Here is a 19,962-nt window from a genome sequence, read left to right on the forward strand (position 1 = left end):
ACTGACCACAATACTGAGCAAAAATACTGTGTGTGAACATAGCCTTAAAAATGATACAATAATGAGAAAAAAAGGCATGTATTTAATTTCCATCAGGGGATTCAAACCAGAGAATGAACTGCTGGCAGGTCTCTAGACAAGTCAGTTACCCCTAGACCACAGTTTCAACACATTCTTTCAGACATAAACTGTCTACAGAGGACTGATCTACAATCTAACAGCTGAGCGAGCAGGAGGCCGGGCAGCATTGATTATTCATGAAGAGGGAAGAGGATGCATGACAAGTGTGGCACGAACAACTGCTCTGTGACAGTAGGAGACATAAGATTTTACATAATCCGCTGCACGGAAAATTACCAAAAAGGCACCATGCTTACTGGGGGCTGCCAGCTACAGCACACTGTAAGCACCTCAGGTAGTGCCCGGGAGCTGACAGATTGCCTTTAAGCCTGATTTTGTTAATGTATCTATGCAGCCAACTTAGTTTGGGTACCAGATACACAAGGTTTGTCCCTGTTAGGTGCCCATTACATCACATGTCACAGGTTTACATCGGCAACATGTCAAAAGGTTTTGGTGGATAGCAGTCTTGTCAGATTTGTAGTTGTTTCATATTTATTGTCAGGTCTATTCTATAAAATTTTAATTAAAATCCATATTACAGTATTTACAGTCACTTGGGCACTTGAAAGTATTTAACTAGTAAACGTGTGTACTATTTGTTCTGAATGTACACATATAAAGTGCACATATTAGAAGGATTAATGGTAACTGTGTAAAGATACTTTGCAATATGGCTTCAGTTTTTCAAATTTTTAGTAGCTGAACAACAAAGTCACCTAATCCAGATAATTAATTAATACATAAAAAACGCATTTTGGGGGAAATTTGCCAAGGTCTGCATTCCAGTTTTCTGGCATCAAAAAGTAGCAATTTTTTGTTCAAGCCCCATTTTGCACCTCCTCCACCAAAGTGATGTTGCTTCACTATAATAGGGGTGTTTTGTAAGTACAGTGAGTTTCTAGCTACATTTATTAATTTTTTGCACAACACTACTTATTGGTGGCGTACAAACCACAAGTCAAAAAAGTGCTTTGGAAAAACAGCAAGTTCCTTATATATCACAAGAGAATTTAATACAATTCATACAAAAGGAGAAAGTGTAAGCTTGAAAAAAAGTTTTTAAAAGCTGCAGATGATAAATTCCCTTCTATGGCTTTCTTTGATGTGACTCGTCAGGACAATCACATTTGAGGCTTTCATAGAAGTCTGCCATCATGTGTCTACTCCATCTGCCTTAATCCATTTCCTCTTATGGGAGCCTCTCCTGTTGTTTCTCACTAAAACCAGATTATCTTAAAGATCCTTGTATGTGGTTATGGAGAAAGTCTACCTTTTCTATCCTCAGACACAAATTTTATAAAAATCCACAAAAATGCTTAAAAACTGCCAGCTATTTTATACTGCTTTTTGTTCTGGAAAAATGCTGCTATTCCTTGAAAAAAAACACCATACTCTAACATGTCAGTTAAGTAGGGTAGTGCTTTAGCAGTTCACAGCATCATACTGAATAATTGCTGCAGGGAGTCCTGACAGAGGTAAAGTGTTCAGTCCGTGATGTACAACCAGCTTACGGACCATATATCACAGTCGTATGAATGCAGCCTTAGGCCTCATTCACACATCCCCAAAATAGTTCATAATTGACATCTGCCACTATTCTTTTGGATTCTTTTCTCTATGACATCCCATTAATGCGGAAACTGTTGGCTCAGCCAATTGCAGGCTGCAGTATTACCAGCCTCATCTCCTGATTGGCTAAGGAAATTGCTCCTGCATGATCAGGAGGTCATAAGAGGAAGCAAAGAAAATAAGGGATTGGCTAGTGTTGGATCAGTGTAAATGAGTATGTTTTAATTTTAGTTTATTTTGTATTTTAGCAGTACCTGGACTTGTTTTTTTTAATTCCCTTCAAAAAATCCCTAGCATGCCCTACAAGTCAAGAAGTTACCAGGAGGTGGGACTCCATTGGGACAGCAGTAGTGGCAGATCAGGCACATGAGGGCACCCTACCCCTATTTAAAAAAAAAAAAAAAAATCTTAGTCCAGACAACTTCTTTAGTGTTAAGGTTTCCAACCTGTCCTCTTGCACAGTGTATTATGATAAAAAACTAACATAAGCAGGAACTTTGTATTTTGCACAATAGCCATGGCTATGACAATTTGCTTTTCTGAAGTATTAAAATCACAGATAATATTAAGCCAAAGACTTCTGGGACACCTGTAGAATATACAGCAGTCGCCTCTCAGCCCTAAGAGTGAACAAATGAAAACCCCTCGGAAAACAGAGTCTTCTTAATGGGAACTGGCCTTTGGCTGTGAACAATGGACAAGGGCACCCCAGACATTACCAGATTATAAATCTGACATAGTTTCTACAGGCACATCTGATCTTTTTCAGACAACTTTCTGGACAGTTTCTTAAAATAACTTTTCTGAAGAGGAAAAGGGAAAACAAACTGTGTGACCTGAATAAGCTAAATGCACAGCCCAAAACTTCACAAAGTTCAGTGAAAAAGATTTGGAAGCGTTCTCTGGCAAACAGGTTACAGCTAGATTGATTGGATATCACAAAGCAGAGAATAAACAGCCGGGATTAATGCACAAGTAGAGTCAAACAGCATGCTCCTGGCAAGCAGCGATTCTCATGGCTCGCACTGAAATCATATTCTTCATTCAAACACTGCTAAATATGTGTTGACTGAACCCAATGACTACAAAGAAAAGACTGCAAACAAACTGACACAAGGAACTTTACCTTTAGACTCGTGAGAAATGCTTGACTTGTTTTGTAAGATACCAAGACAAAATTTCTTTCACCCCACCAAACACCGAGGGAAATCAAGCCATTGAAGAATGACAATGGGAGCAATGCAGCGGCTCAACATAGGGTTTCCTAAGAAAACATTGTTAAGGGTCTCTAAGCCTGCACTTACCCAAGGAATACTAATACATCAAGCAAGTGTATTATGCTATCAGAGTTCAATAGTTACAACATGAAAAATTGCTCACATAATGTAACAGTAAGGTTTGGCCTGAGAAGCATTGTGAATATATAATTGCTGAATGCTATACTGGGTAAGAGGCTGTGCCTTTCCTGATTCATCTCATATCTGTAGACGACAGTAGACACTCAGATATGGGATACTAGGATACGCTTTCAAATTTGCAACATTGAAACTTCAGTTTTACTTTACTGTGAAGTGTAATGGTATCTATTGGTGCCTGGGGGTAGCCAGTTTTAGATGAGGAGGGACTGACGAAAGTTTTTCCCCAATGAGGTAAGTGACAGGAAGTACAAAATATATGTGCCCCATAAACTCCTCTTTATGTCCCAAATATCAATTTCTGAGATAAATATTATCCTACATGGATGTGAATGATTTTTTTAGTTATTCTTCTAAGTTTACTTATCGTAGCCTCTTACTTTACACTAAAATTTGCCTACAAGTATGGCTGTCAGAGACTGAGGCTAGACACCAGACTCAAAGCAATATAATGCTCATCGGTATGTCAAAGCATTACATATTAGTCTATAAACTATTGGCCTTAGTTAGAGCTAGATGTGTCAGCCATAGTATAGGTATATTGGTAGGATATTATATGCTCATTGGATACCAAATTAACACTTTACAATGCAAAATTCATTTGGGGTGAGTTTCGCGTATTTTTCTATAATACAGTCATTAATATTGAAATTTGCATACAGATCATAGCTTGTAAGTCTGAATGGTTTATGGAGTTTTAATAGATATCACATCACAAATGGAAAAACAATCTTTTAAGTAAAAAATCACTTATATCAGTTAGTGGACTGATTTCTGCATCACACAAATGTTTAAATATTTTTACATGTGGCTCCTATCTATCTATCTATCTATCTATCTATCTATCTCCTATCTATCTATCTATCTATCTATCTATCTATCTATCTATCTATCTCCTATCTATCTCCTATCTATCTATCTCCTATCTATCTATCTCCTATCTATCTATCTCCTATCTATCTATCTATCTATCTATCTATCTCATCCAATCCTACCTGTACATGATTGAAACCAGTACAGTTCGACATCTACGGTAACTCACAATTACGCTTTTAATACAACTTCAAAGATGCATTCCTGCGCAAATAACCCCAGCATGAGTAAGCCTAATAAAACCAGTATAATCTATTTCAAGTAGAATGTACAAAGAACACTGACAGATGGATCATCTTTCAAACATCTGATAATCTGAAATAGCTGCAGCCCAAGGAGCAGTGATCTAATAATGGTTAGAAAAGGTCATTCTAAGGAAAGAAGACAGCGCCAGCACAGCAGAAGCAGTATGCAGCCCACATCTAGGGAACATTTGTACACATATAGGATCTTTTCTACAAAGTTTTATTCCTTCCATATCTCATCTTGGTTCTGACATCTAAATCAGTATATGCTAACCTGAAATCTGTATTTTAGATTATTTCGCTGTAGAAGATAGTAGACAGAGATAGAGTTTTATCTTAACATTTTTTGGCAAAAATCTATCTTTGGGCCCCATAAGAACTGCAATGCCTGGTTGTGACTGCACCCCCTGTAAGTTGTGATGACTGAGCTACATGGAAAAGAACCTGCAAACATAAAGTTAAGGCCCAAATACATGAAGATTATGGTTATCCATAAACGCCATTGTTTATCTAGAAACTGAACACATAAACATGACATAACAGTCAGTAAGATATGAAATCCCATAAAGCCTTTGTCCCAATATTATAGTATTGTTAAGAGAGTTCTTGCAATACAGTGAGAATATAGCAGTCCTTCTGGATGAATGGCCCTATTATAAAAGTGTCAATCATACAGTAAGAACAATACATTGATGCTTAGGACCATGATAGCCACATAGTGAGGTAGCTGCACTTTATTACAGTTTATTCTCATCTTCCTTACTGCTTACAGTATTCTCTATATAGTATAGTTTGTAGAATAATACAATATTTGTAGTGTAAAAGAAAGTAAGACAAGTTGCAGCAGCAGCAGCAGCTGCCAGGAATACACATACCAGAGACGATGAGCACTGGGAACAACCAGAGGATGGCTGTAAGACACAGGCATGGGATCCCCATGGCTTCTCCCAGTCACTGAACCTTGCACACTTTACAATCCAGGCATGGAGATTATAATCCAGCAGGAAAGGATCCCTTAGGTGAGAGCAGACTGTGTCCAGGGCTCAGTGCAGATCACTGCCAGCCATCCATACACTGCCTCTATAGTCCTGATTCCCTCAGCAAGGATGAGCTTGTCTCCTCTCACTGGCTGAGTTCCTTCCTATTCCCTGCTATATAAATGCAGGGGGCGTATAGGGGGAGGGAAGGCTCAGCCCTGGGATCACTTCTACACACAGCCCTGATAACTTGCTGCTCTTCTCTATGTGACATACAAGTGTGAAGATATCTAGAACTGGCTATAGACAGGAAGGAGTGTGTAACCCTTAGAATTGATTGTATTTATAAACATTTGTAATGACACAAAGGATTTGGCTACACTATACAACCAGTATATGCTTACTGTATAGTGGTAGAAGTGCTAGAACAGATTGCTATAGGCAGCTAAGGAGTAACATTTGATTGAATTCTTTGCATTATACAGGATATGTTATACCTAAAACCATGTAGTGCAATTTTTTAACTGCAATAACCATTTACATATATGTATTTATAGAACTACCCACAACTCTTACTCTCTGCATATCAAGCAATGACGTCTGCGGTGTAAAAACAACTGTATTTCTGCCACAGAATCTGAGAATCTGGATATTATTTCATGCTGTAAGTAAACAGGTTTTATTAACCCTATTAGCTTAGATTGTGCTCTATTTTAGGAAATTTTTGTATGTATTTCACAAATGAAATTTTGCACAGTATTGGTCCAGATTTATTATTCGTGTTGTTTATTTTTCTCTATTTGGATTTTATTTAACTGTCTTTTTCACCATATTACAAACCATGGACAGAAAAATTATAATACAAATAACCCCACAATTTTCCCTACCTGCACAATTTTGTTGGATTTTTAAACCATTTTAATATTTAGGAAAAAGCTTCATTTTTGAGTAGGTTTTGATAATAAATCTGTAGGATTTTTTTTTTTTAAATTATGGTTGACATGCCCACTTTTCTGATCAGCCGTCATTTTAGAACCAAATGAAGGCTGTCTATTGATAATAATGTCCACAAATAATGATCATGATTAGAGATGAGCGAACCGGGTTTGGGTTCGAGTCGATCCGAACCCAAACTTTCGGCATTTGATTAGCGGGGGCTGCTGAACTTGGCTAAAGCTCTAAGGTTGTCTGGAAAACATGGATACAGCCAATGACTATATCCATGATTTCCACATAACCTTAGGGCTTTATTCAAGGTCAGCAGCCACCGCTAATCAAATGCCGATCCTGAAACCGGTTCGCTCATCTCTAATCATGATAGAAAGACATTTGCCATTTTACCGTTTACAAGAAGGTTTCTCCTTGTAAAGTGTTGCAATTTGCTAAAATTTCAGTGGAAAAAAAGGCTTGGCAAAATTGTCGCAACAGCTGACATTAAAGGGCAACTCCAGCAAAAATGTTTTTTCTCTCAAATCAACAGGTGTCAGAAAGTGCCAGAAATTTGTAATTAACTTCTATAAAAAATCTCTACCAGTACTTAACAGCTGCTGTATGTCATGGATAAAGGCATAGATATGTAGGACATGCAGCAGCTGATAAGTACTGGAAGACTTGAGATTTGTTAATAGAAGTAAATTACAAATCTTTGACACTTTCTGACACCAGTTGATTTAAGAGAAAAAAGATTAGTTGCCCTTTGACAAAGGGCAGGTGCACATGTGCTGTGACTGCAGTGCAAAAGGCGAGAAACTGAAAGACACCATAGTTTCACAATAGCTCAAATTTACACAAGTATTATTTGCATTATATTCACTATACTTTAACCTCTTAGCGTCCCATGATGTATCTGGTACGTCATGGTGACGCTGGGGGAGCTAAGAGAGGGCTCCTGCTGGGACCCCGTTCTGAATGGCACCGCTCCCGGCTGATATCTGCAGCCGGGGAGCGCCTCTATTAGCATTTTAATGCAGCTGTCAAACATGACAGCTGCATTGAAGTGCTTTATACATAATCTCCCTGGTGTCTAGTGGGCCGGATCTCGCCCCCCCCCCCCCCCGTGCGATGCGATCACAGGGGGGAGATCCGTTCTTCTGGCCGGCCCGGGCCTCAGCGTCGCAATGGTGTTGATCCCGGCACGGCAGTAGATTGCTGTGGCCTGCAGCAGGCCAAAGGAATGTATCACCGACCATTTCTGTGTATATACACAGCATTGATCCAGTGGCCTAGCTACCATAGAGGCAGGGAAGGCGGTTGCTATGGGGCCGGTGGAGGGAGGGGGCCCAGGGAAGATAAGAGCCTCCTGTGTCCTTTTGCTTAAGGACTTATTTACTGCAGTGTGTAAGTGACCCAGTGTTCTCTAACATGCTGCAAAACCAAAAAAGGGTTAATACAGAAGACAATTAGCTCTCTGTATGACTACTCTGATAACCTCTGTTCTCTGAGTTCCTGCAGAGGTCAGGGGTTATCAGTGCAGGAGTAGCAAAAGAGAGAGCTAATTGTCTTCTGTATTAGAACACTGAAAAGAACACTGGGTCGCTTACACACTGCAGTAAATAAAGGGTTAAGCAAAAGGTAGTCTGCTCCTGCACCTATGTATATAACCATAGGATTCTGCCTCTGGCCACAAGAGAATTTTTGATTTGGCCACATCACTGAGTATATATATATATATATATATATATGTGTATAGAGGAGGAGCCCCATACAGTTTATTGCTATGAAGCCCCATGAATCCTAGCTACGCCCCTGCATTGATCTCTATGAGAGATCAGTGCTGTCTATATACAAGACTTCTAGTTAATGTAAAAAAAAGTGTGAAAAAGTGTTTTTATTAATAAAAAGTCCCCTCCCCTATTAAAAGTCCAAATCACCCCCCTTTTCCCATTTTATAAAAAAATAAAATAAAAAAAATAAACAAACATATTTGGTATCACCGCGCGCGTAATCGCCCGAACTATTAAATAATCACATTCCTGATCTCGCACGGTAAACGGGGTAAGCGCCAAAAAAATCCAAAGTGCAAAATTGAACATTTTTGGTCGCATCAAATCCAGAAAAAATGTAATAAAAAGTCGTATATGCGCAATCAAGGTACCGATAGAAAGTACATGTCATGACGCAAAAATTTACACCTCATACAGCCCCATAGATCAAAGGATAAAAGCGCTATAAGCCTGGGAAGAGAGCGATTTTAAGGAACATATATTTGTTAACAATGGTTTGAATTTTTTACAAGCCATCAAATAAAATAAAAGTTATACATGTTATATATCGTTGTAATCGTAACGATTTGAGGAACATATATAACAAGTTTTACCCCAGGGTGAAAGGCGTAAACAAAACTCCCTGAAAGGAAAACAAATTCCTTTTTTTTTTCAATTTGACAGCGCAAATGTTTTTTTTTCCGGTTTTGCAGCATATTTTATGGGAAAATAAAGTCTGTCATTGCAAAATACAATTGGTGTCGCAAAAAATAAGGGCTCATGTGGGTCTCTAGGTGAAAAAATGCAAGTACTATGGCCTTTTAAACATAAAGTGGAAAAAGCAAAAGTGCAAAAATTCAAATTGGCTTTGACCTTAAGGGGTTAATATTCATTTTTTTCTTTTGTTTTGCTTTCCTCACCTTTCAAAGATCCACAGCATCTTTTTTTTTCTTTTTCTTGAGTAGATGGAACTTTTTGGTTGTCTTTTATTTCATGTTTTCTGCGATATAATGGCAATTCTGCCACTGGTTATTGTTTTTTATGTGCTTATGGCATTTACTATATGGCATACATATCATTATATTTTAATTTCATTTATTAAGTTCTGCATGCAACAACAACCCCATGTGCATTATTTTTAAATTTTTTCCCCTCTCACTTTCTCTATTTCATATTATAACCTGAGTATGACAGGGTGTAATAAGGAATCTCGACTTGGCAGCCATGGAGGCCTCAGAAGGCTTCCGGGGTACCATGACAAATCTATTTTATTGCCGGGGTCTTAATAACACAGGATAATAACACTATACACATACATACAGCGGCCCTACTACTCATTGGTCTCTGGGGGAAGGACAGTACTACATCTTGTCCTGCAGGTGGTATTAGTCTATTGCCAGCATTTGCCCTTTAATCCTTAGGAAGGAAGTACATGCTATATTTTAAACAGGCCAAGTTTGTGCATGGATTTACGATGTTGGCACATAGTCTGTATGACATTTGCCACATTTCAGATGTTGGTCAGAAAGTATCCTGTCTCCACCCATTCTATCTTGGCTTATAATACACCATCTTTAGGCCATGTTCACACAACATTTGGTTTGTATAAATCACGGCCGTTGTTACAATTTGCAACAACGGACGTGAATTATACAAACCATACATTGTCTGTGAATGAATGGAATCCCGGCCGGATTGTATACACATATACATATACACATAGTATATGCTCCGGCCGCAGGAAAAACTGACAGTAAGTTTTCTGTGGTCACTATTCATTGAAAAGCGGCTACAGAGAACTTATCAGTTCACACAATGGAGCGTGCGGCTCCGGCTGCACGCTCCATTGTGTGCAGTGGTGAATTTGGATGCAAGTGCACACTGATGCGCCCGCATCAGAATGCATTAGTAATAAGGACCATCGGGTCGGAACTGCAGTAACACTGGCCGTTCTTTGATCTGGCTGGGTCACAGAGCGGCAGATGGGTATACATAGTGGGAACATGGCTTGTAAATGAACCGCCGCGGTCCCGGATGCCGCTCGTAGCCCGGGACCGCGGCTATTGGCGGGCACGGCGATCGGACCGTGCCTGCTAATAGCCAAGGTCCCGGGCTACGGGCAGCACCCAGGACCGTGGCGGCTGCATCCGATTACTTGATGCAGTCGTTCCCTGGTGTCTAGTGGGGTGGATCGCTCCTCTGGGACGTTGTCCCGGAGGAGCGATCCACACATCATGCTGCCGCCGAGCTCAGCGCCGTAATGGCGCTGATCACGGCTCAGCACTTGATTGTTCCGGCTGCAGCAGCCGAAAGCAATCAATGTGCCTATCTCATCGATCTATGCTGCATATCTATGCAGCATAGATCTCAATGAGAGATCAGAGTACTTATACTAGAAGTCCCCCAGGGGGATAAGTATGGGAAGACTTGAGTTTTTTAAATAGAAGTAAATTACAAATCTATATAACTTTCTGAAATCAGTTGATTTAAAAAAAAAAAGGTAATTCGCTGAATAACCCTTTAAACACGAGGCGGAAAAGACAAAAGTGCGAAAATAAAAAATTGCTTGGTCCTGAAGGGGTTAAAGTTTCTCTGTAGACCTGTGGTCTCGCCCTCCCCTTGTTTAGCGATCTATATCACAGCTCCATAATGGTGCTGGGGTTTCATTTACTGCACAGGACGGGTGCGCTACTGTTAACTAGTCCTGTGCCCTTTCACTCGTATTTCCAGCAGTAATGACTAGCTTTTTTGGGGCTTTTTTTTTGGCTTTTTTCCCTTTGTGTGGAAAAGAAGCCTTTTACAATTTGACATCAGCTTTTCTACCATAATTTTCATAGAACACAGCAGATAAATGAGTTTACATAAAACGCCAATGACAATACCAATGAGGCAAATCCTGTAAACTCGTGAAATCTAGTTGACAGTTTTATTTATGACTGCAGTTGTGTAAAATATATATTGTTTTACTTTTCTTTGCATAACAACTTCTAGCAGTGTCTCATATGCATACCTTATGGAACCAGTATGGGTGATTCTCCATTCATGAAATCTGTTCAGCATTACCCCTACCTAGTGACCTTTAAGACCACCCCTGTATTTCTTTACACATGTTCTTCGCTAACTGCCATTCAGAATTCAATGCTCCTTTACAATAAGCTGTAATCAGTTTCTTCTGTAACTTCCACCTAAAAATCCATGAAAATGAGATCTGCTTTTCTTTTCTTTGCAGTTGGGGAGAATAATAATTTTATGAGCCAGGCACTTTGTCTTTGAACTTGAACAAACAGGCCATCGAGAGCCCAAGGAAATGACCTTCAGGAGTTTCTTACTATATGTAGCTAATGAAAGTATCAGATAACACTTTCATGAATACAGATGACATAAAATCTATCTGTCTATCTATCTATCTATCTATCTATCTATCTATCTATCTATCTATCTATCTATCTCCTATCTATCTATCTATCTATCTATCTATCTCCTATCTATCTATCTATCTATCTATCTATCTATCTATCTATCTATCTCCTATCTATCTATCTATCTATCTATCTATCTATCTACCTACCTATCTATCTCCTATCTATCTATCTATCTATCTATCTATCTATCTATCTATCTATCTATAGATCTATCAGATTGGAGTAGCACTAAATACAACAACAAAAACAACAAAACAATAGACAAAAAAAAAAAAGCAAATGAGCTATTAACCCCTAAGCGACCTAGGACATACCGGTACATCCTGGAAGTCTGTCCCCAGACGACCCTGGACGTACCGGTACGTCCTGAGCTATGAAGCGCGCTTCATAGCAGGTGGGGGCCGGCTGCAATTAGCAGCCGGCACCTCACCGCTGATGACACGCTGCAGCGATCGCGCTGCATCGTGACATTAACTCCTTAAATGCCGCGGCGTTTAAGTGTAAGTGACAGGGGGAGTCCCCTGTCACTTACCGATCGGGACCCCCGCAGTGTGACTGCAGGGGTCCTGATCAGTAAAACGGACCACCGGAGGTCTCTCACCTGCCTCCGTGCGGTCCGATCGGCGCTCTGTTCTCTGTGCCTGCACAGGCAGGCTCAATGAACAGAGCGCCAATAACACTGATCAGTGTAAAAATCTAAGTAGTGTATGTAAAAGTCCCCCAAAGGGACTTCAAATGTGTAAAAAAAAAGAAGTTAAAAATCACTAACACACTACCCCAAAACCCCTCCCCCAATAAAAGTTACCCCCCTATCCCATTATATAAATAAAACATATAAAAATAAATAAATAAACATATAATATACCGTAGCGTGCGTAATTGTCCGATCTATTAACATATAACAAGCGTCATTGCGAACGGTGTAGATGAAAAGAGGGAAAAAAGTGCGCGGATTACCGATTTTATGTTACATTATATATAAAAAAAAATTAATAAACAGTGATCAAAACGTCCGATCTTCACAAATATGGTATTAATAAAAACTAGAGATCATGGTGGAAAAAAATGACACCCCATACAGCCCCGTAGGTGAAAAAATAAAACTGTTATAAGCGTCACAATAGGCCCATTTTATTATATTATTATTATTATATAAATATTTAATTGCCAAAAAAAAGGATTTCATCAAAAAAATATATATAACATTAGAGAATCTGTGTAACCTGCATATGGTTGTGTTCGGACTGACCTATAGAATAATAGTATCATGTCGCTTTTACCATATAGTGCATTACGTAGACACAGGAACCCCCAAAATTTACCATATTGCATTCTTTTTTACGATTTCACCTATTTATATCTTCATAAATAATATATTTGGGATTCCGTCATATATGTTATGGTAAAATGAAAGACGCCATTACATAGTAAAACTATTCCTGTAATAAACAAGCCATTACATGGCCCTGTAGATAGAAAACTTAAAGTGCTAGAGCTCTTAGAAGGGGAGGAGGGAAAAACGAAAGCGCAAAGATCAAAATTTGCGCGGTCCACTTGGTCATTTTGGGCCTGGTCCTCAAAGGGTTAATGCAAAAAGGGAGATGGCCCTGTTCAGAGCCTATAATATAAAATGATAAATGGTTAAACTATATGTACAGTGGCAAAATATAAATGAGCCTAGGTTGTCTACGTGCTGAAACAAATGCTTAGTGATACAGGTTAAGGTTCTTTTTTTACACCACATGTGTGGTTTGTGTTTGCGATATACTGTATATAAAGAAATCTGAATCCATATTCCTCCATCAAAACAGTGTAATTTTGTGTAGTTTCTGTGGCAATAAATGGCATTCGTCTGAATATACCACCAGACACTGCCAAAGTGTTATGTGAAAAGACCCTTATGGTAACAATGGCCGTATTTTATAACAACAGCTGTTATTTCTAAAAACAACAGCAGTTGTTTGATCAACAACAGCCGACGTTGTGAAATACGGCCGTTGTTTCTACATAGTGTGAACATAGCCTAAGGCTATGTTCCTACACACAATTTTTGGTCAGTATTTTGCAACCAAAACAAGGAGTGGATTAAAAACACAGAAAGGATCTGTTCACTCACTGTCGAAATTGAGTGGATGGTCGCCATTTAATGGCAAATAATTGCCATTATTTTAAAACAATGGTCGTTGTTTTGAAATAATGGCTGTTATTTGCTATTAAATGGTGGCTGTCCACTCAATTTTGAACAGTGTGTTTACATTACCTTTCAGTGTTTTCCTGGTTTTGGTTACAAAATACTGTTAAAATACTGTGTTGGAACATAGCCTTAAAGTGATTTTTCTCATAAAGATTTAAAAAAACCAACCCATGATCAATGAAGCATTATATATTATATACCGATACACGATAAGAGTACAGCCAATGATGGAAAAAATTTGACTCTTTTGTGATATGTCATGGAGAGGGAAAAATTAGTAAACAGTCAATTCTTGAGTTGAGGTGCATAAGGCTACATGTAGAAAAAGTGGTGGAATGCCGCCAGCCTCCCTCTCATAATGTCTATGGGAATGAACATGTTTATTCCACCACTTTTGCTACGTGTGCATGTAGCCTAAAGCAGAAAACCTAAGGGCCCTATAACATGGAGCAATAATCAGCCAAATTGGCCCGATTCAGACAGTTTTCGCTCCGTTTAATAGAGACAATGAAAAGCCACTGAAACGATTGTTTCTTTAGGCCCAGACCTATCGCCCACAGACCGTGCATCGCTGTGTGTAGTAGCTATGTGTGGCCGACTGCTGACGATTGTACAGTTAATACTTCACCTGTCCACGCTCCTGGTCTTCTCCTGTGCTCTGTATGCATCCCGACACTGCATGCTTTGGCTTCAGAGCTGCCTGTCTGAACTGACAGGCTGCTCAGCCGAACACTGGCCAGGACCGCAACTGTTTGGTCAAGGGCTGCACAGACACCGCTAAAGATGTCCATGCAGCCCTTGCTAAACGATTATCAGGCCTTGTAAATGGCCCAATAAACCAGCGGCGATCTAGCAGAAATAGGGTGTCCTATTACCCTGAACGCTATTCTTTCAAATAAGGCAAATTCAGGCAGATACCACTCCATGTAATAATGCCAATGATCAGCCAAAGAGTCAATCATCAGCTGATCTTGTCTTTTAAGAAGTTTAAAAATCATCGGTGGCTGGCCGTGCATCACTGCGTGTAATAGTGATGAGCTATGCGGGCTGATAAATAGTGTAAAGTAAAATAAAGAAGATTATACTTACCTGTCCATGCACACCGGTGTCCTACTCCCTGTTTCCCACTTACTGCAGCCACCACTTAAAGTGACTCTGTGCCCACAATCTGCCCCCCAACCCCCCAAACAGCTTGTACCATAGCTGCTTTTAATCCAAGATCTGTGCTGGGGTCCGTTCGGCAGGTGATGCAGTTATTGCCCTAAAAAACAACTTTTAAACTTACAGCCCTGTGTCAAGTTGGCGTGGCCTAAAGCAGGGCTGGCCTCAGCACAGGGCTTACCTGGGCAAGTGCCAGGGCCCCAGTGCCTCCAGGGGCCCAGAGAGGGAGAGGGGCCTGGTGTTCTGATCAACTCCCTCACTGTAGTGCAGGGTGAGCGCTAAACATCAGACGACACTGGGAAAAGAGCAGGACCTGCCAGCATCCTGCAGAGAAAAAGGGATGAAGGACCTGATCACATGACCCGCAGGTGCTCAATACTACAGTATGGAGATCGGCTGAGATAAGAGGCAGAGGGAAAAGACTGAGCAGTAAGTGCTATGTGTGTGAGTGTGTCAGTCAGTCAGTAATGTGTGTGTGTGTGTGTGTGTGTCAGTCAGTAATTTGTGTCAGTCAGTAAGTAATATGTGTCATTTAGTGAGTAATGTGTGTCAGTCGTGTGTGTTAGTGGTGTCTCAAATGATTGTACTTAGTGGATAGATGAGGGGCCCGCTGAGGCTCTGTCGCCCAAGGGCCTGCAAAAACCTGGAGCCAGCGCTGGCCTAGAGTACCTGTGCCCTAGGCCTGCACCACCTCTCTTTTCCTCCTCCCCGCCCTCTTCATCTTTAGGAACGCCCCTCGACAGAGTTTCTCCTAATCATCACTTGTTTGAACACTTTACATGTGCTGGATTGTTAAGACACGTGCAGTGTTCAGACAAGTGGTGATTAGGAGAATCCTGCCCAGGGGCAACCCTAATGATGAGGAGGGAGGGGAGGAGGGCTGGAGAGGTGGTGCACGGGTATTATAGGCCACGCTAGTTTGGCACAGGGCAGCAAGTTTAAAAGTTGAATTTTAGGACAATACCTGCATAACCTGCCAAACAGACCTCAGGACACATCTTGAAATAAAAGCAGCTATCCGTACAAGCGGTTTGGGGGGGCTTTAAGCTTCTAAAACTATCTCAGAAGTGACAGGCTGCTTAGCCAATCACTGGCTGCGGTGATGTCCTCTCTCAGACAGTGATTGGGTGAGCCGACTGTCACTACACAGAGTTTCTTTTTTTTTATAATTGTATTTTTATTAAAGTTTTTGATAGAAAGAGACATAACTGAAAAAGGCAGGTTATTCCAGGAAAAGTAGCGGATCGCAGCCGCACGTAAGGAGATATCACAAGAATACAAAGTACAAATCGTGGGGTACAAAAACCCACGGATAACATTGGTTCAGTGAGCACAAGCAAAGTGCTACATATCAGGATAGACAGTGATGAATGAGGGGGAATTCACCGAGACCAGACTAGAAACACAGGGGGGACACATAAGGGTGGCGACGGGGGGGGGGGGGGGGAGGCGACATCAGTATGAATCTTAAGGTTGTTGGCTCCGGGGCTGTGGAGGATGGATGGCGTTTCTCTCTTCCCAGTAGGTGTCCCATAAGCGCCAGACCTTTTTAAAATACTCCATTTTGTTATCGAGCATAGCCGTCAGTTGTTCCATGTTTCTCACATCCAGGATTCGGGCGCACAGGTCCTCCCTTGTTGGAGGGGCAGCGCGCTTCCAGTACTTAGCAATTAGGCATCTGGCAGCCGTGAGAACATGGAGCAGCAGTTTTAGGACCATACGCCCCATCTTCAAAGAGGTTACATTAAATAAATAGAATACCGGGTCTAGTGGAATGTCCAGGCCTGAAACTTCTCTAAGTAGACTTTTAACCATGTGCCAATAAGGTGTGATGGATGGGCACGCCCAGTAAATATGCGGTAGGGTCCCCAAATCTCGCTGGCATCTCCAGCAGATATTAGAGATTGTTGGGTTCATAGCATGCAAGACCTCTGGGGTGTAATACCAAAAAAACATTATTTTATATTGGTTCTCCTGATATGTCACACATATGGAAGTCTTGGCAGCCCTGTCCCAGATTGTCTTCCAGACGGTCACAGGTAGCTGTCTCCCAAATAGATTTTCCCATTTATTCATGTATGGGTACCTAACTTCAGTGTCTGGCAAGGGTTGTTTAAGGATTCTATATATATCCGAAATAAGGCCCTTGGTGGAGACTCCTGCTTTGCATAGCTGTTCGAAATCTGTTGGGACTGATACTGTAGTGGAAGAGAATAGGGACAACATGTAGTGTTTGATCTGTAGGTGCTGATATTGCGCTGACATGGGGAGATGGAAAGCAGAGGCTAGATTCGGAAAGGGTCGCAGAGTACGGTCTGACGGATTCACAATGTCCGCAAAGCGGAATAATTCGTTAGCGTACCAGTGTTTTGTCATTCCACTGGTGAGGCTATCCGGGAATTTTGGGTGGAATAAAAAAGAAGTCATTGGAGAGTGTTGGGACGCTAGGGGAAATTTTCGCATACAGACAGTCCAGATCTTTTTAGTATGGGCAATAGGCCCTAGGACCGGTCCCGGAAAGGTAGTGTCAGAGGTGGACCATAGTAGGGAATTAGGGTGTGTAGGGGCCAGCCAAAGCTTCTCAATGATCATCCATTTTGAGTAGGCCCGCAGCGCCGACCACGCCGGGATGTGACGGAGATGTGCCGCCCAGTAATAGCAAAGCACGTCTGGCAAGGCAAGACCCCCCCAACATTTGGGGGCCTGTAGGATATTTTTAGCTATCCTGTGGTGCCTACGAGCCCAGACAAAGCGGAGGATAGCTGCTTGTATGGATTTGAGCGCACTGAGAGGGACCGGGACTGGCAAAGTCTCAAAGTAGTAAACTAATTTAGGGAGCAGTGTCATCTTAACTGCGGCTATTCTCCCCAAGAGGGATAAGGGTAATGTGTGCCACTTATCCATTAGGGCCCGTAACTCCGAGAAAAGCTTGGGAAAGTTGTGGGTGTATAGCGATGAGTAGGAGTTAGATATTTGGATCCCTAGATATTTAAGGGAGTGATCCTTCCAGTTATATTTGTAATTGGATTGCAAACTAGCTAGTAGGGATTCTGGCAAATTAATGGGTAGGGCTTCTGTCTTGAGTGTGTTGATTTTGTACCCTGAGAGGTGGCCAAAGCGTGTTAGGAGGCTATGTAAATTGGGCAGGGAGACATGTGGTTGCGTGAGCGAAAGTAAAACGTCATCTGCAAATAAGGAGAGTTTAAAGTCGACCCCCTGATCTGGATGCCATGGATGTCTGGATGCTGTCGTATCGCCGCCGCCAGGGGTTCGATGCACAGGACAAATATGAGGGGTGATAGGGGGCAGCCCTGTCTTGTGCCATTACGTATGAGAATTGGGCTGGACTGTGTATGGGGGAATTTGATAGTCGCAGTCGGAGATGAATAAAGGCCCCTGATCGCTGTGAGGAAAGCCCCCCCCATGCCAAACGTTTCTAACACCCTAAGCATGAACGGCCACCCCAGGCGATCAAAGGCCTTTTCCGCGTCAAGACTCAATAATAATGCCGAGCCTCTCTCTCTATTCACTGCATCAACCAGATCTATCACACGTCTAGTATTATCTCCCCCCTGGCGGCAGGGAACGAAGCCCACTTGGTCCTTATCAATTAATTGGGGGAGCCACAGGGACAATCGTGTAGCAAGTATTTTAGTAAATAATTTCAAATCGGCATTGAGGAGTGCAATGGGACGGTAGCTTCCGCATTCTAGGGGGTCCTTCCCTGGTTTGGGGATTAATGTAATAAAGGCATGTGACATAGTCTGTGGGATAGGTTCCCCTTGTAGAAACGCGTTAAATACCTTCAGGAGGTGGGGTGCAAGTAAGGGGGCAAAAGACTTGTAGTATAGGTAGGTTAGCCCATCTGGGCCGGGGGATTTACCATAAGGCAAGTTTTTCAAAATATCCCCTAGCTCTTCGGCCGTGATCTCTGCATTCAAGGCCTCTCGGGCCTCTGCAGGCAGTTTGGGGAGTTTACAGGTAGTGAGGAAGGCATCAAGTAATTGAGTACGGTCAGCCGGGGTCCTTGGTAGCAGGTCCGGGAGGTTGTAGAGACGGGCAAAGTATTCCCTGAAGGCCTCTGCAATAGCAGTAGGGTCATGTATCAAAGTGTCGTCTCGTCCTCTAATGATATGTGGTGTTTGCTGCTCCGCTCGGTCCCTTAATTGTTTAGCTAGGAGAGTGTGCGCTTTGTTACCTCTCTCGTAGTATCTCTGTTTGGTATATAGTAAGAGTTTTTCAACTCTGTGCAAAGCTAAGCTTTTTACTTTGGCTCTTACACTCATAACCTTCCGTAACAGTGCCACCGAAGGGGATGTAACCAGTTTAGTTTCTAGGGACCGCAGTTGAGCAGAAAACTTATCAATCATATAGTTTCTATCTTTTTTTAATTTAGCACTCAGGGATATACAATGACCTCTCATCACCGCCTTGTGGGCATCCCAAAGTACCACCGGTGACCCCACCGAGCCCGTATTGATTGTGAAGTATTCCTTTAAAGAGGCGGTCAAGCTGTCCTTCAAATGGGGTGTTTTTAAAAGTGACTCGTTAAGTCGCCAGTGGCAGGTCCTAGTGAATAAAGCAGAGTCTTTAAGGTCTAGTACCACTGGGGCGTGGTCCGACCAAGTAATGAGGCCCATGTGGGCATCTTTCATTATCCGCACCGCTGGGACATTCCCAAAAAAATAATCTATGCGAGTGAATGTTCCATGCGGTGAGGAATAGAAAGTGTAGGACCTATCTGTAGGGTGATTGATCCTCCAGAGGTCATATAAAGAGTATTTACGAATCACCTTGCGGAACTCCCTAGCTAAGGCAGTTAGTGAGTGTGGGGGTCGGGCAATATTTGGGGAGAAGCGGTCAATATGTTCAGAGAAGATAGCGTTAAAGTCACCTCCCAGGATCAGGGTGGAGGGGGGTAGTCGGGAGATTTTGAGCAGTAGTCTGTTTAGGAAACGGATTTGGTGGGTATTAGGGGCATACATGTTACATAAAGTAATGGGAAGGCCCCTGTAAGTGCCTTGGAGGATGATGTATCTCCCCCCAGTGTCCAATGTCGAGGATTGGATTTGAATGGGGGACATAAGGGATATCAGGATTGCTACTCCTGCCCGTTTGTGGTCACAGGGGGCAGAGTATGAGACAGGGTATTTGTGCTTGGCAAAGTTAAAATTCCCAGTAGCATCGAAGTGGGTTTCTTGGAGAAACACTATCTCCGCGCTCGCTTTGGTGAATTCCGTCAGAGCGAGTCTGCGTTTAGCATTAGAGTTGAGGCCATGGA

General features: G+C 41.8%; 1 protein-coding gene across 2 annotated transcripts in view; it reads right to left on the reverse strand.

Moving 5' to 3' along the window:
- Window positions 1-19,962, reverse strand: part of APCDD1 (APC down-regulated 1) — a 75,772-nt gene that overhangs the window by 45,832 nt on the left and 9,978 nt on the right. The window contains exon 1 of one of the 2 annotated variants that reach the window (XM_069960103.1): window positions 5,101-5,356. The exons of the other annotated variant lie outside the window; for it this stretch is intronic. Within the exon in view, the coding sequence (XP_069816204.1) occupies window positions 5,101-5,164 (64 nt within the window). The 5' untranslated portion in view covers window positions 5,165-5,356. Of the gene's footprint in view, window positions 1-5,100; window positions 5,357-19,962 lie in introns of those variants that run through there. 2 annotated transcript variants of the gene reach the window in all.

Source organism: Dendropsophus ebraccatus, chromosome 2 (genome assembly GCF_027789765.1).
Source record: "Dendropsophus ebraccatus isolate aDenEbr1 chromosome 2, aDenEbr1.pat, whole genome shotgun sequence".
Classification (NCBI taxonomy): domain Eukaryota; kingdom Metazoa; phylum Chordata; class Amphibia; order Anura; family Hylidae; genus Dendropsophus; species Dendropsophus ebraccatus.